At 40.2% G+C, this 13,343-nt stretch overlaps 1 protein-coding gene across 2 annotated transcripts in view; it reads right to left on the bottom strand.

The window, feature by feature from the left end:
- Positions 1-167: 167 nt before the first annotated feature.
- The window catches only part of cpm (carboxypeptidase M), a 28,467-nt gene continuing 15,291 nt past the window's right edge, over positions 168-13,343 (bottom strand). The window contains exons 5-11 of one of the 2 annotated variants that reach the window (XM_005463490.4): positions 10,117-10,213; positions 9,939-10,044; positions 8,711-8,881; positions 6,250-6,402; positions 6,017-6,165; positions 4,964-5,260; positions 168-1,286 (exon numbers count right to left, since the gene is read on the bottom strand). In XM_005463490.4, the coding sequence (XP_005463547.1) occupies positions 4,991-5,260; positions 6,017-6,165; positions 6,250-6,402; positions 8,711-8,881; positions 9,939-10,044; positions 10,117-10,213 (946 nt within the window). In that variant the 3' untranslated portion in view covers positions 168-1,286; positions 4,964-4,990. The remainder of the gene's footprint in view (positions 1,287-4,963; positions 5,261-6,016; positions 6,166-6,249; positions 6,403-8,710; positions 8,882-9,938; positions 10,045-10,116; positions 10,214-13,343) is intronic. The other variant, XM_005463492.4, reaches the window with a different exon arrangement.

Raw genomic sequence — 13,343 nt, 5'->3', positions numbered from 1 at the left:
AATTGGCTGGGCCACGAAGGATACACCTGACTCATCCTTCAAATCTGGGGAAATGGAGGACACACTTCCTGGCTTCCATACAGATCCACACAAGCCACACAAGAGAACGAAGATGATAAGAATGAAGCTAGCAGATGATGTAAAAACGAAACACACAGTTATTTTGTTATACTTTTTAATCATTTTATATTAAAATCATATTTCCATCAAGAACCAGTTTGACTGAGCAGTGGGTTTACTTCAGGTCGGCTTTGAGACAGAATTTACTTTTTAATTTTATTGAAACAGAAGAAACATAAAAAAAGTGACTGAAGCCTGCAGTCACAACATTCCCAACATGACACAGAGGACTGTTATAAAGCATATTTAATACAAAACAGTACAAAAGTGGAAAAAGACATTTGGCAACAATAATGTTTAAATCTGGGGAAAAAAATCTGCAGAAGAATGCTGAGTTTGTGTCCTGAGGGCGGGTACAATGACTCGGTGCTGCTCTGTGTGGAGTTTAAATCAGATTTACGGTCTTTGTTGTGTCACCCGAGCCGCTCTGAATTAGATACACATTTACATACACACTGTATATAAATATAAACTGCGTACAGATACTGTATGTGCTGAGGCTGATGGTTCAGGTTTAAATCCTGAGGTTTTAAATAAAACTGTGGGTCCCATCCTTCTCATATTTATATTAGAAAGCAACATAATTTGGTTACTTTAGGGATACAAACAGGAAGTGTAATGTTTGGGCTAAAGTCTGAGCCATGTTATGCTTTATTTCTTTACATTTTGGCCATTAAAAATATGCCAAATTAGCTTTTAACACTTTCTGTTTGCAGTGCTGTCATGGCTGTGTGCACAAGTATCTCTGGTTTACTCTGATCCAGAAGAAAATCTAAAATGTGGATTATTTTAAGCCAAGTTCTGCAGTTATAAGGAGTATCATTTTTTCTATCATTAGCAAGAGGATTTTTTCATATTTGCTTACGACTGTGTGTCATGAGTCGGAGAAGGACAGCTTTATGGAAGCAGTGCTGCAAATACAATCACCAACTGTGTCACCAAGCAGCCAAATCAGCATCACTAACCTCCTGTTGGCTTTCAAAGAGGACAACTGGCATTTATAAGTCTTTATGTAAAATAAACCTCATCATAATCAACACAGTAAGAGAATTTGAAGTTGACAGACTTGCTGTGAGTTGCCTCCACCAGGTGGTGCTTTGGAATTGTTTGCTCTTCAGGTTTTACTTCTTACTTCCTTCACCTACCTCTTCACGTAATCTCTTAATCTAATATCAAAACAAATAAATAGATTAAATAATACACGATAAATAAAAGAAATAAAGAGGCCAGAGAAGTAAGCATAGAAGTCATAGAATTGAATTTGAATTGTATTACATATATTATAAATCATCTTGTGACACCTTAATTTTGCCTCCGCTTTGGTAACAATGAATGGAATAAGCAGAAAAAGATTAATACAGCCTGACCATCTGAGTAATGCGCAGCGCCACTGGAAACACTTCAGCTCACACCATCATCATTTCCACATTGTAATGTCCTGAACACTGCCCCCTTTCTAAAAACAGCATTTAGTCCCTGCAAGTGCTAATTTTAAAGTGCCCCTGCACCTCCTCGTATATAAAATTACAGTCACATAAAAAATAAAAATAAAAATCACATCTTAGCAGAGAGATTGAATCCTCAGGCAGCACTGCTTTGTTCTGCTGTGTAAATGTTAAATGTTAAAAAAAACCCCAGAAAGCTGCCATTTGAATAAATCTACATTTAAAACCTGTTTATTCCTGTCGAAGTGCAGGAAATATTTTTTGCTACTCTGTCTTCTTTTTAAAATCTTAATAAAAACACCCATTTCTCCTTAATCCTATCTCACTGATCAATTACCCTTCATAAGAATTTTTGTTTGGTATTTTCTCGATTACTATTAAGGCTATAAAAAAGATACTTTAAAGTATTTACAGATATTTATTAATCATTTAAAACATCTTTGAGGTGTGAAAACTGTGTAAATCTGTGCAAGCGCTTGCTTTGATATGAACAACAACATATGAACTGAAAGCTCAGTTGCCTTACTCAAAGTAAGGCAACCAAAAGTCTAAAACTGAAGAAACTATTGTGCCTTGTTAGCTGCATTTTTCAAGAGTCTTCCAAGATGAAGCATAAACTGTTCCAAAAGGTCTAGTTATTTTTTATATTAAATGTGAAATTATTGTGTTTTTAATGACCAAGCTAAGTCAGCTATCTGAGGGGCTAGACAGTTAGCTATTAGCTTTTAGGGTTTTAACAGTGGTGAAAAAAGAGGTGTTACTAATGGCATGGTGGTTAAAGTGCCAGTTAGCCATGAACTTCTCTTGCTCTCGGCGAAGGCGGTCGCACTTTTTTTTCCTCCTCCTCTCCTCTCCCTTAGCTTCCCTGCTTAGCCTCTTGTGTCCTTGTCTAGTCTCGTGTTTTTTTGTACTTTCCCTGGAACACTCTCTCACAGTCTGTTTCTAAAACCTAAAAGAGAATTATGGATTTGATCAACTGGTCTCTGAATGCAATTGACACCCTTTTCTCAACGAGAAGCCCCAGCTCGGGAGAGCCTGAGTGCCCTGGAGGAACTTTTCCTGCTGGATACACGATGGACAGGTGGCAGACATGCAGGGTTGTGTGCCTGGCGGAACTGTCGATCGAGGATGCTGAAGATATCTACCTATTTGGAACCATGATAACAGGGTTCTTGCTGATCGGAGCTGGCTTGGCCCTGGCTTATCGGAGAATTAAGGAAGCGGAATCGGCTTTTCAAACCCCCACAAGGCTGCCCGCTGGGATTGAAACGATGGGACGAGGCGCGACTTCTCAGAATGGGCTCACTGAGTGCAGCATGGTTAAGATCTTGGAGAAGCTCACAGCTGCAGTGAATACTCAGAATAACACCTCTGAGCGTACATGGGATTACATCAAGGAAAAGTTCGCCCAGGATAACACCTCTGAGCGAAAGTTGGATAACATCTTAGAACAGCTCACTACGGTCGTGAGGTCTCAGAATCGGCTCTCTGGGCACAAGAATGACAAGACCACGGAGTGCAAGCTGGATAACATCATGGAGAAGTTAGCGGCTCTCCAACGGGAAATGGAGAGACCAGTGTCGGTGTCGGAGTGTTAAGAACAACTTTGAAATTCTCATGAGTTGTTCGCATAAAAAGAAAACCATCATCATAACTCGGCTATCCCTTCGGTGCCAGCTGAGAGCTCAAGGCTGGAGCCGAACAAAAACTCCCTGATAACGACTGTGTTTAGACTGTTCTTCCCATTCTATGCAAGGCCACCTGGGTTGGCTGGAAGACTGTTTACTTAGCCTGGCAGGGCGAAGGACACTGTCTCAGCTGAACTCTGGACACACACACACGCACACAGACATATACACATGCAGATGTACACTCATCCCCCTCCCCCTCCAAATGCCTTCGACGCTTATTCCCTTCCGATGCTGACGGTGGATCATGGAGACCAGCGCATAGGCTGCAGGCCCGGATGTACTGTCTACATTGGCTGTCTCTCACCCTTTACCCATCCCTGTTGCTTGTCATGTGTTTCTTTGGTGTATTAAGAGTTTTTTCATGTGCTATGTGCAGAGGTGGGTTTTTTTTCTGTTCTCAAACTGATCTCCCTGTTGGAGCTCAGTCTGGGGGGAGTTATTTTTTTCTCTTTATCTTTCCTCATGTTGTGCTTTTCCATGTATACCTCTCTGACCTGTCTTCCCCATGTGATGTTTTTGTGTAATGTATGTATGGTCGGAGGGTAAGATGGCGCCGCCATTGCGTGCAATAGGTCGGCAGCCTTAACATGAAATTTCCCCTTGTGGGACTAATAAAGGTATATCAACAACAATCAACAATCAAATTGTTATTTTTGGATTTTTCATATATTAAATTTCCACATATCTAAAAGCTGAAGTCAATCTGATATACCTTGGCTAGTACTTCAAGATATCTACAAAAGCATTGAAAAGGAAAAAACAAATAACAGTCAGCACTTTGAAACATAGCTTAGCACCCATATTCAAGTTTTGCGTGACATTTTGGATATGTGATGTTGTAGGGTTGAGTGAATAAGGCCTGTGTAAAGAGGTTTATGCTGCTGCACCAAAAACCTCCTTGCAATTGCTTTAGTCTTCCATAGCTTGCGAGGAAGATGCCAACTTGTCTGCAAACAATTGCCAACTACAGCAAACTGTTAACAATGTGACACACACTTGGTAGTTGCTGAATGTTGCAGACGATTTGCAGACTCCATTAAAAGATACAGGTGACCATGTCAAATACAAATCAAAGCAATATCAAGGAGAGGTTTTTTGATACAGCCCTCTTTTTGGAACCGATGTCTTCCAGTGACTGCAGCAACATGCATAAACCGCTTGCATGCCAATCATGGAATACACATTTTCCCTTTGCGTACAATAGCGGACAAGTTATGTGTGTATAATCCACGTGAATAGCTAAGTGATGATCAACGCCATTGTACGCTTTGTAAGGAAAAGCTATTTATAATAAGGGGCCTAGAGGCTCTACCCATTAGTTATCTTAAGAAAACAGCCATTTGGGTTGTTGGGGTCTTTGGTTAAAATTTGTGCTAGCATATAACATAAAGGCTCATATAAGTTTTTAACCTCTAACCTGGTGCTCATCCTACTGCTACATGTTAAAATGTCTTTTGCAAATGATTCCTGTTATCCATATCAGAAGTATGTAACTTCTATGCTTATGAACCTGGCTGCTCCTCTTTTGCTCTGATCATCACAGTATTCGCCACTAAATTTCATCTCATGGTTTCATGGTCTCAGATTTGTTGGTGGCAACAAAGCTTGCAGGAATTGTTAAACTCCTGCTCCATGTGTCTCCTCAGAAGGCTGCACATGTCACAGTTTTGCTGTACGTGTTTGGTTTGATGTTGAAAGGAACTGAACCTGCAAACACTGGCTGGCAATTTCACTTCAGTCGATCAGGGATTGCAGCACTGCCGCCATGCTGAGCCCTATAGCCAGGCTGCTCCATGTGGGCCTGTTCATGGGTCCACCCGCTTTCTGTTGTAAAGTGTAGTTACAGGTAGGGGTGGCATCAGTTTGGGTAGCGCTACCCACCGTCCGTCTAGTCGTTCGGGCTATGCGTCGTAACAGGAAGTCATGTTTAAGGGCAGAGTATTGATCCGGACCATACGGGACACTGAGAGTCTTTGTCAAAACCTCGTGACCTGGATATGTTACCTACAATAAAAGATATGGGAGAGCAGGACATACATTATGCATGCTTCCCTGGCAATATCATTAGAAATACAGTATACATTTTCATTGCTATGCAGATGATACCCAGCTTTATTTATGCATTTAACCAGGCGATATAAATCAACTAGTAAAACTACAGGCATATCTTAAAATACATTAAGACCTGGAAAATCTCCAATTACCTGATTCTATATTCAGACAAAACTAAGGTTACTGTACTGTGCCTTAAAAATCTTAGAAATATGGTATCTAACCATATGCTTTCTCTGGATGACATTTCCTTGACCTTCAGTGACACTGTGAGGTTGTCATTTTTGACCAAGATATGTCCACATTAAACAAATGAGTAGGACTTGCTTCATTTATTTGCACAATATCTTTAAAACTGGAACCATCCTGTCTCAGAGTGATGCTGAAAAACTAGTTCATGCACTTTGTAATTAATGAATGAATAATGAATAACTATTGTAATTCATTATCATCAGGTTGCTGTCATCACTTAGTGAGATCCAGTGATTGAGTTATTGAACATTTGCGAAGCAGCTAAAAAGCCAAAGACACTGCAGACTCACAGGTTAACATGTCAATCACATGGTATGCCCAACCTTAAGTACACCCTGCTTTATTGTGTTTTTATTTTTTACTCTAACATGACCATAATTCCCAAAACAAACATCATGTGGCAGTGAATATTTATTTGGGTTGAAGAATAAGCTGCACTGGGCTGTAAAGTCTTACTGTGAATGTGTAGTTCCCAGGCAGCAGCAGACGGTAGTATTCCCCGAGTTGGTTGGTTCTGAATGGACATATATTCCTGCGACCTCTGACCTCCACAACTGCGTTCTCCACTGGCACGCCTGAACCATCAAACACTTGACCTTTGACACCTTAACACCACATACCAGGTTATTATCAAGTACTAATACTGCTTCAATAGAGACAGGTGGACTCAAAGACAGAGACATACTGACCCAGGTGGACTTGCTGGATGTAGGCCAGCAGAGCCTTTTTGTTGTCGTTCCACAAAGCAGGAAGCTCTCTGGCTGGAGGATACTTGCAGCAGGACAGTTCCAGAGTGATCTCCAAACACTGCCCCCACACATAGTTGTAATCCTGCATCCCACCTGATGCACACAATCAAACACATTCAGGTCCACACTGACGCTGAGACTAAGCTGCAGCAGCACAGATGGTCAGATGCTACTCTTACAAATATTTCGCTGACCATTTTAAACATCAGTTAATACTTTTGGTCCATGAACTGTCAGAAGATTAAGGAAATTCAAAATCTCTTTAAACGTGATCCTAAAAAGGGATTTGATCTTTATGTCTTAATTTTGAGTAACCTCAGATAAGGTGTCTATTGGAGTAGTCCTGATTGAATAACCAGGTTTCTGGACTGTAAAACAGGATCCCAGTCTGTTTCTAATGAATGCCCACAACAAGAGTCAAATCTCCATTGTGACAATCAAATGAGCCCCTCGAGCCGTGCACAGTTCCCACATACGTGATAAGGTTACTGCAATCAGGTTTCTGCAGAACGACACCAGAGCGGGCTGCGCGGGTGCTGAGCGCTCAGCAGCTCCGCATCGAGTTTCTGTCTTCAGAAACTGTCTCCAAATACGAAGAGATTATTTTTAAATGAAGATTATGTTTGAAAAATCGCAGGAAGTTCTTTTCTAGTTGTGAGAGATGCATTCTGGGTTGTTCCTAGTCTTAAAGCTGCATAGCTAGGGGATTTTTGTTTATTTTATGGTGACTTGGTGTATTTGTTTGGCCTTGTTTAACCTGCAGTAGTTTCCAAAGGTTCCTGTAACGAGTTTCAAATTCATGACAGTTAAAGAAAAAAAAGTTTCTCTACTGCTGAAATTAAACATTCAATTTGTCACAGATTAAGAGCTCACAAACAGTCTACCAAAAGTTTAATGTGAGGCAATATATGAGTTTATCCAAGATTTAAGAGGATTTATTTTAGAAGTGATTCCTTATGTGTCACTCAGAGATTTTAATGCCAGGGACTCTCTTCTCCTTTGAGGTATTAGAACATTTTAGGGAAGCTAAAGTGATGAGTGTAAGAGTATTTCCTGTCCTGTAGTTTTGCTGGGATGCTTGTCCTTCACTTTGACAATAAACCTTCCATTCCCACTATCTTGGAATATCTTTACAGTGTAAGCTTCAGCATTTAAAGTTGAAATTCACCCAACTTTCCAAGCAACACAAGCAATGAAAGTCTTGCTTAATTAAAATGGAAAAAAAGCTGCTTTGCTCAGATAGAGCAAAAGATAAAAACTCAAAGAGTGAAGATGGAGAACCTGTAAAAGCTTTGTACAGTCATGATTCTTTGCACTGTGAAAAACCAAGTCCACCCTGTGATTCAGCAGATTGTAGAGCCTCCTTTTTGTGGCAAAAGGTTGAAGTAATGGTTCTCTGTATGACCTTATCAGACTGTCATTACTATAGAGAAATTTTGGTCCACTTCTTTACAGCGTTGCTTAGGTTCATTTAGGTTTGCAGCCTTCATGTGTGCATAGGTCTTTGAAGGCCCCACCACAGCACCTGAGTCAGGCTGAGGTCTGGACTTTGACTGGACCATTGCAGCACCTTGATTATTATCATTATTATAATTATTATTTTTTGTCATTCTGTTGGAGATTTGCTGCTGTTCTTGGGAAAATTGTCCTGTTGATCCAATTTTGGGGAAAAGTTGATGGTCGACTCAGTGACTGCAAGGTGCCCAAACCATCATCCTTCCACCACTGTGCTGACAGCTGGTATGAGGTGTTTGGTTTGTGCATCATGGATAAAGATTTCCACTTTGTTACAGTCTTGTGTCTTGTCTTGTGTTTTGCTCAGATGATACTTTACAAACTTTAACCTGTATCATGCTAACTGAGGCCTGTAGGATCTGAGATGACGTATTTGGGTTTTGCACAGTCTTAACTTCTTTACTTCTGGGAGGACTTAAAGAATAAATACAAAAATATGGGGTAAATCTGATCAGACGTCCACTTCTGGGGAGATTCTGGTACTGAATTAACACAAACCTGAATTTTGCAGACCTGCAACCTGCAAAAACTTCAGTGCTTATTTCACTGATGATCAGGTAAAAAAGTCGATTTGATTATCAGCACCTGCCTGCTACTTACAGTAATAATTCCTATTGGCGCAGTGAGGATGCACTTAATTTTTCACAGGACTTCAATATAAATAAATTGTGGAGCAAAGCTAGTAGTGGTTATTGTAGTGGTTTTTCTACAATGCTAATCAGAAGGTAATCTTCTGTATGTTCTCTAAAGTATCACAAATCCCTGTGTGATCATTTTGCTATCCTTCTTTAAACACTTCAGTAGTAAATGAACTATTTGACAGAACCAGATGAATGTTTCCTGTTTCCAGTCTCTCTGTAAGCTAAGCTTAGCTAAACTCGCTGACCTTCCAGACGATACCACTGGAATCCGTTGGTGATGCCCTCCAGGAACGGCCTGCTGTCCATACAGAGGTTACCTTGGTACATGGAGGCGTGCTTGTTCGAGTACTCCTTAGCCAGGTGAACAAACACGTCATTATCAGGAGCGATGCTAGCCCCGCCCACCAGTTCGCTACCTGTTTAAATGATGAGAGCAAAAGCCTGTGATTGGTGGTGATTCTTTGAGCTTTAGAATTATTTTGTTTCCAGCAGCACTTCCTGTTGCCTTTTCCTGAAGTTTTCCCCATGTTTTTTCTGTGTGTGAGTTTGCAGGCTGGTAAAGTTAATGCAGTAACTCTGACTAAATGACTGTTTAAAAATAGTTCTACTGAGCAGTTATAAATCTGATTATCTCGATAAACACACTTCCTTTTCTGCATTTTGAAGTCAACACAACAAATTCAAACAATACAAATACAAAACAAACAGGCTTTAAGCCATAGCTTTATGTGCTCCCACATAAACATCTGAAGTACAGCATTTAAAGAGTTTTAGCCTTTCAAATAAGAGATTAAGAGAAGCTAGATTTATTCAAACTCAAAATGTCTTTTCTTTCTTTTTCAGAACAACAGAATGAGCTTTTTATGAGCCGCACATTTTTTTTTCTGCAGCTTATCTGAGTCCTGGAGGCATCCCAGTGCCTGAAATACCTCAACTGACTCCTCCAACAGGTTTTTCAAAGCTCAGGTCTTTATTAGATTTTTTCATTATTATTTCAGATAAAGGGAGATTGCCAAACAAATATTTTATTTCATGCTGAAAACTGGTGTTTATTTTTCCTGTGAATATACCTTCTGGTCTGAGCCTCCCCTTTCTCTGCATTTGTAGTTTCATTCTTTCTGTCAGTACCCTGAGCCCGTGGCCATGAGGTGAGGGGAAGAACAAACTGTTAAATTAAGATCTTTTCTGAATATTCCAGCTCTATTATCTTTGAAAATTATAAATATTCCACATCTAGCACATGAAGGAAAGCTACGCTCTTGTTTAGAGGTGCACTCATCACACATTCTCTGTACTTGTATATTTGTCTGGTGTGTCTGAGGGCCTATTTCCTGCTTTGCATTCTCCATTTCACATGCTGCATATGAAGCAAGTAAGAAGCTCCAAAAACAATCTAAAAAGATCCACAAAAAAACGACTGTGGGACCGTCGTGGACGACCAGCTAAAGTCAGACTGCTGGATCTGCTGCTTACCTCCATTGCTGTTGTCGTAGGGGTAACTGGCCACCACAGCACCTCCATGGAGGTTTGCAGAGAGAACAAAACTCTCCGTCCTCAACCAGCCAATCACTGCTTGGACCTGAAACACATCATAGCATCCTGATGACAGAGGAAACTTAAAAACGCTGTCTCGTTCCAAAGCGAAACCAACCTCAGCTTCCCTTCTCTCCTCAAAGACCTGCTGACTTTGGACACCAGCGAAAGCATCCGGGAAGTCCCTGTTCAGATCAATGCCGTTGCCGTTGTACCTGACGGAGAAAAATGGTCACATCACGCATGAAAATGCTGTTTTCATTTCTGTATCAGCTCAGAGTACACAGCCTTCTTGGGTAGACTTCCTCTCTTGCCTGGGCAATTACAGTGAAATCAGGAGGGGTGTGACTTCACCTCTTAGACTTCTGTGCGAATCATAGTTTACCTCTTATATTTCTCGTCTATTTAAAAAACAAACTTTGAAAACTTTTTAAAACTTACAGTAAATTATATAGCTGCTGCCAGGGCTCCCTTGAGCAAGGCACATGTGTTAAAAACAGTTCCCACGATACTCTGAGTGTGCAGGATGAGAGTGTCTCTATTTAAAGAGCAGCTGAGACACAAAATGATTTCTGTGGACAGACAGGCTGCCATCAGTTCACTGTTAATTACTGACGATAAGAGATCACAAACATCTTTTTCATTGCGATCAGGCTGTTTCTGTCTTCATTATTGTCTCTGCCATCTTCTGCTCTTGTTTTCAGGCATTTACAGAAGGATCCGATTTTTTCAAGTTTATTTGAACACTACACAAAGGAAATCCGAACTCACAAACATCCTGTGTTCTACTGGGATTTGTTATATTTCAGATCACAGCGAGGGCCGTCGAGGGGATCTCGATCGCATGACCCACTGACATCACGAGTCATGAGTGACCTCACAGGACTCTAACAGAACTCAGAGCACTGACTTATTTAGAAGTGCATTTCTGTCACATCATGTAGGGATCCATTGTGCTGTCCCTTATTTTTTTGTCATATCAATGGTGGATGTTCATATTAAACATGATAAGTCAGTGTGTGTATAATATACTTTTTTTGTCTTGTTCTGAATGACGTAGCATATATATACTGAGTTTTTTCAAGTGACAATAACTAGTTATTATTAATCTCTCGCCCATCTTTCTCAAACTGGTTGTGGCTGCTAAAAAACGTTTTTCCTTTGCACTGTTGCCAAAGTAAGACAAATGTACAAATAAACTATAGAGCCTCTAATTTGTCACTTAGCACTAATTAGCAGATATTAGCTGCTTTGTTTATATTGTTCATATTGCATCTGTACAGTTTAGTTTAGCTAGCATTAGTGATAGGTTAGCACTAAAACCCCAAATGGTCACTTCTCACAAAAACCAACATGCAAGCAACAAAAATGCTAAAGCTGAAGCTTCAAAACGCCAGAGTCTGAAACCAGTCAGTGATGTCACTATGGTCACGTCCATCGTTTATTTACTGACTATAGTTTCAGACCGTGGATGAAAGAAGTAGCTGCACTGAGGCTCAGTATGAGATAAATAAGGATTATTTTGATCTGTTAATCATGTAAAGCCGCTGTACTGAAGTCCAAGAGTAAAAATATGGACCTATTATCATAAAAGGTCTGATCTGAGTCTTTTATCTCCAAATAATGATCCAATTCTTCTTTGAAATCTCAAAAGTGAACTTCTTCCCTCATCCACCTGAACTCGAAAGGAAAAGTAATCCAGCCAATAGGACGATCCGATTCTTCTGGCACGTTTGTGTAGGAATTAGTGCTGGTATATTAAAAACAAGGCTTCACCATCTCATTTGTCATCTCACTCACTTTCATGTGCTTAAGTGAAATGTTTCCTTATAAGGTTTGGAAAGCAGTGACCCCCAAAGAGACCACACACACACACACACACACACACACACACACACACACACACGCACACACACACACACACACACACACGGACTAAACCTATATGGGAGGCAAGTCCACATAATGAGACTGTTCCCACAAGCAGTTACTGCAGACATGAGTCTACTGTAAACAGAATATACAAAGACGACGAAACAATCATAATTAGATACTCACAGGTTATAATTGTGTGTGCATATGTGTGATATAGATCTACAGTGTGTGTGTTTATCTTGCTAATCAAAGTATTTTGGGTGCACCAATGAAGCTTAAGCTTACAAAACAATCAAGCTGTGACTGCAAGATATCTGTGTGTTATCTTGGCATTTAATCTCACACACACTCACACATGCACATACACAAAATTCTTCTTTGCAAACGTAAAGTGTGAGAAATATTTTCCAGCTTTCATGTTATGTTATCAATATGTTTATGCTAACAGTGGATCCCATGAAGAGGGCTGCTGATGGTGCATAGCCTCAGTAATCCGAGGAACTTTACACCCAGTCAGCTGTAACTAAGTGGTTTAAGTCAAGTACTGCCCCTAAGCACGTTCCTCACAAATCTGAGGAACGTAAACTTTTAATACTACTTCATAGTTATTAAATGCTGCATAAATTTGGAGCTTTGCCTCTAAAAATATGAAATAAGACAGCCTCTCATAAGTCACCATAGTCATGGGTTATTTCAGTTTGAAATCTGGCCATATTTATTTGGACTACAAGCCTAATCAACTGGAGATGGTGCAGGACAACAACAGGATGTCCTGAAAGACAGCACACATCGTGGTGTTCCTGCACTCAATGCTCTGCTGCTGATTGAGGAAGAAAACTGCAACTGCAGATCTTTTGATACCAGACTTGGAATGTCTCCATATGCCTGTGGATGAGACGACTCCCGGGGGAGTGTGGAAGTGCGTATAAAAAAACAGACTGCCTTTCAAGATATGCTGTTACACCTTCCCAGAATCACGGTAACACAAGTTGCATTTACAGAGGCCAGCTCAGTCGCTGGGCAGCCTTTACAGGGGATAGTATTATATTTTCTACATATTCGTTTTGTTTTGTGCAGTAAAAACAAGTCCAAGGTGTGTTTTTTTAAAGTTTAATATATCTGACATAATTTTGGGTGCAGTTATTTTTATTTATTTATTTTTATTTATTTATTTACTGTTTAGTAAAATTTAAAAATTTTAATATTAAACTTTTCTTCCTTCAGTGATATTTTTTAATCTAAGTACTTTTATAGCGTGCGGTCAATACTTTAATTACAGAAGAGGATCTGAATACTTCCTCCAGCAATGTTTTTGGACAGTTTTAATTCATTATCTGGATGTTGCATCTCACAGCAGGCAGCTGCTTTCAGTTGTCGAGGCTCTAAAAAAGCCACCGTACATGACCTGCTGAGCAGCCAACAGCAGGCAGGCTGCATCAAAGACGAGCAGGTGAACACAGCAGAGCATTT

The sequence above is a fragment of the Oreochromis niloticus genome, linkage group LG17, assembly GCF_001858045.2.
Source record: "Oreochromis niloticus isolate F11D_XX linkage group LG17, O_niloticus_UMD_NMBU, whole genome shotgun sequence".
In the NCBI taxonomy this organism is placed as follows: domain Eukaryota; kingdom Metazoa; phylum Chordata; class Actinopteri; order Cichliformes; family Cichlidae; genus Oreochromis; species Oreochromis niloticus.
The sequence above is the reverse complement of the archived record's forward strand: the minus strand, read 5'-3'. Positions and strand labels throughout refer to the sequence as shown.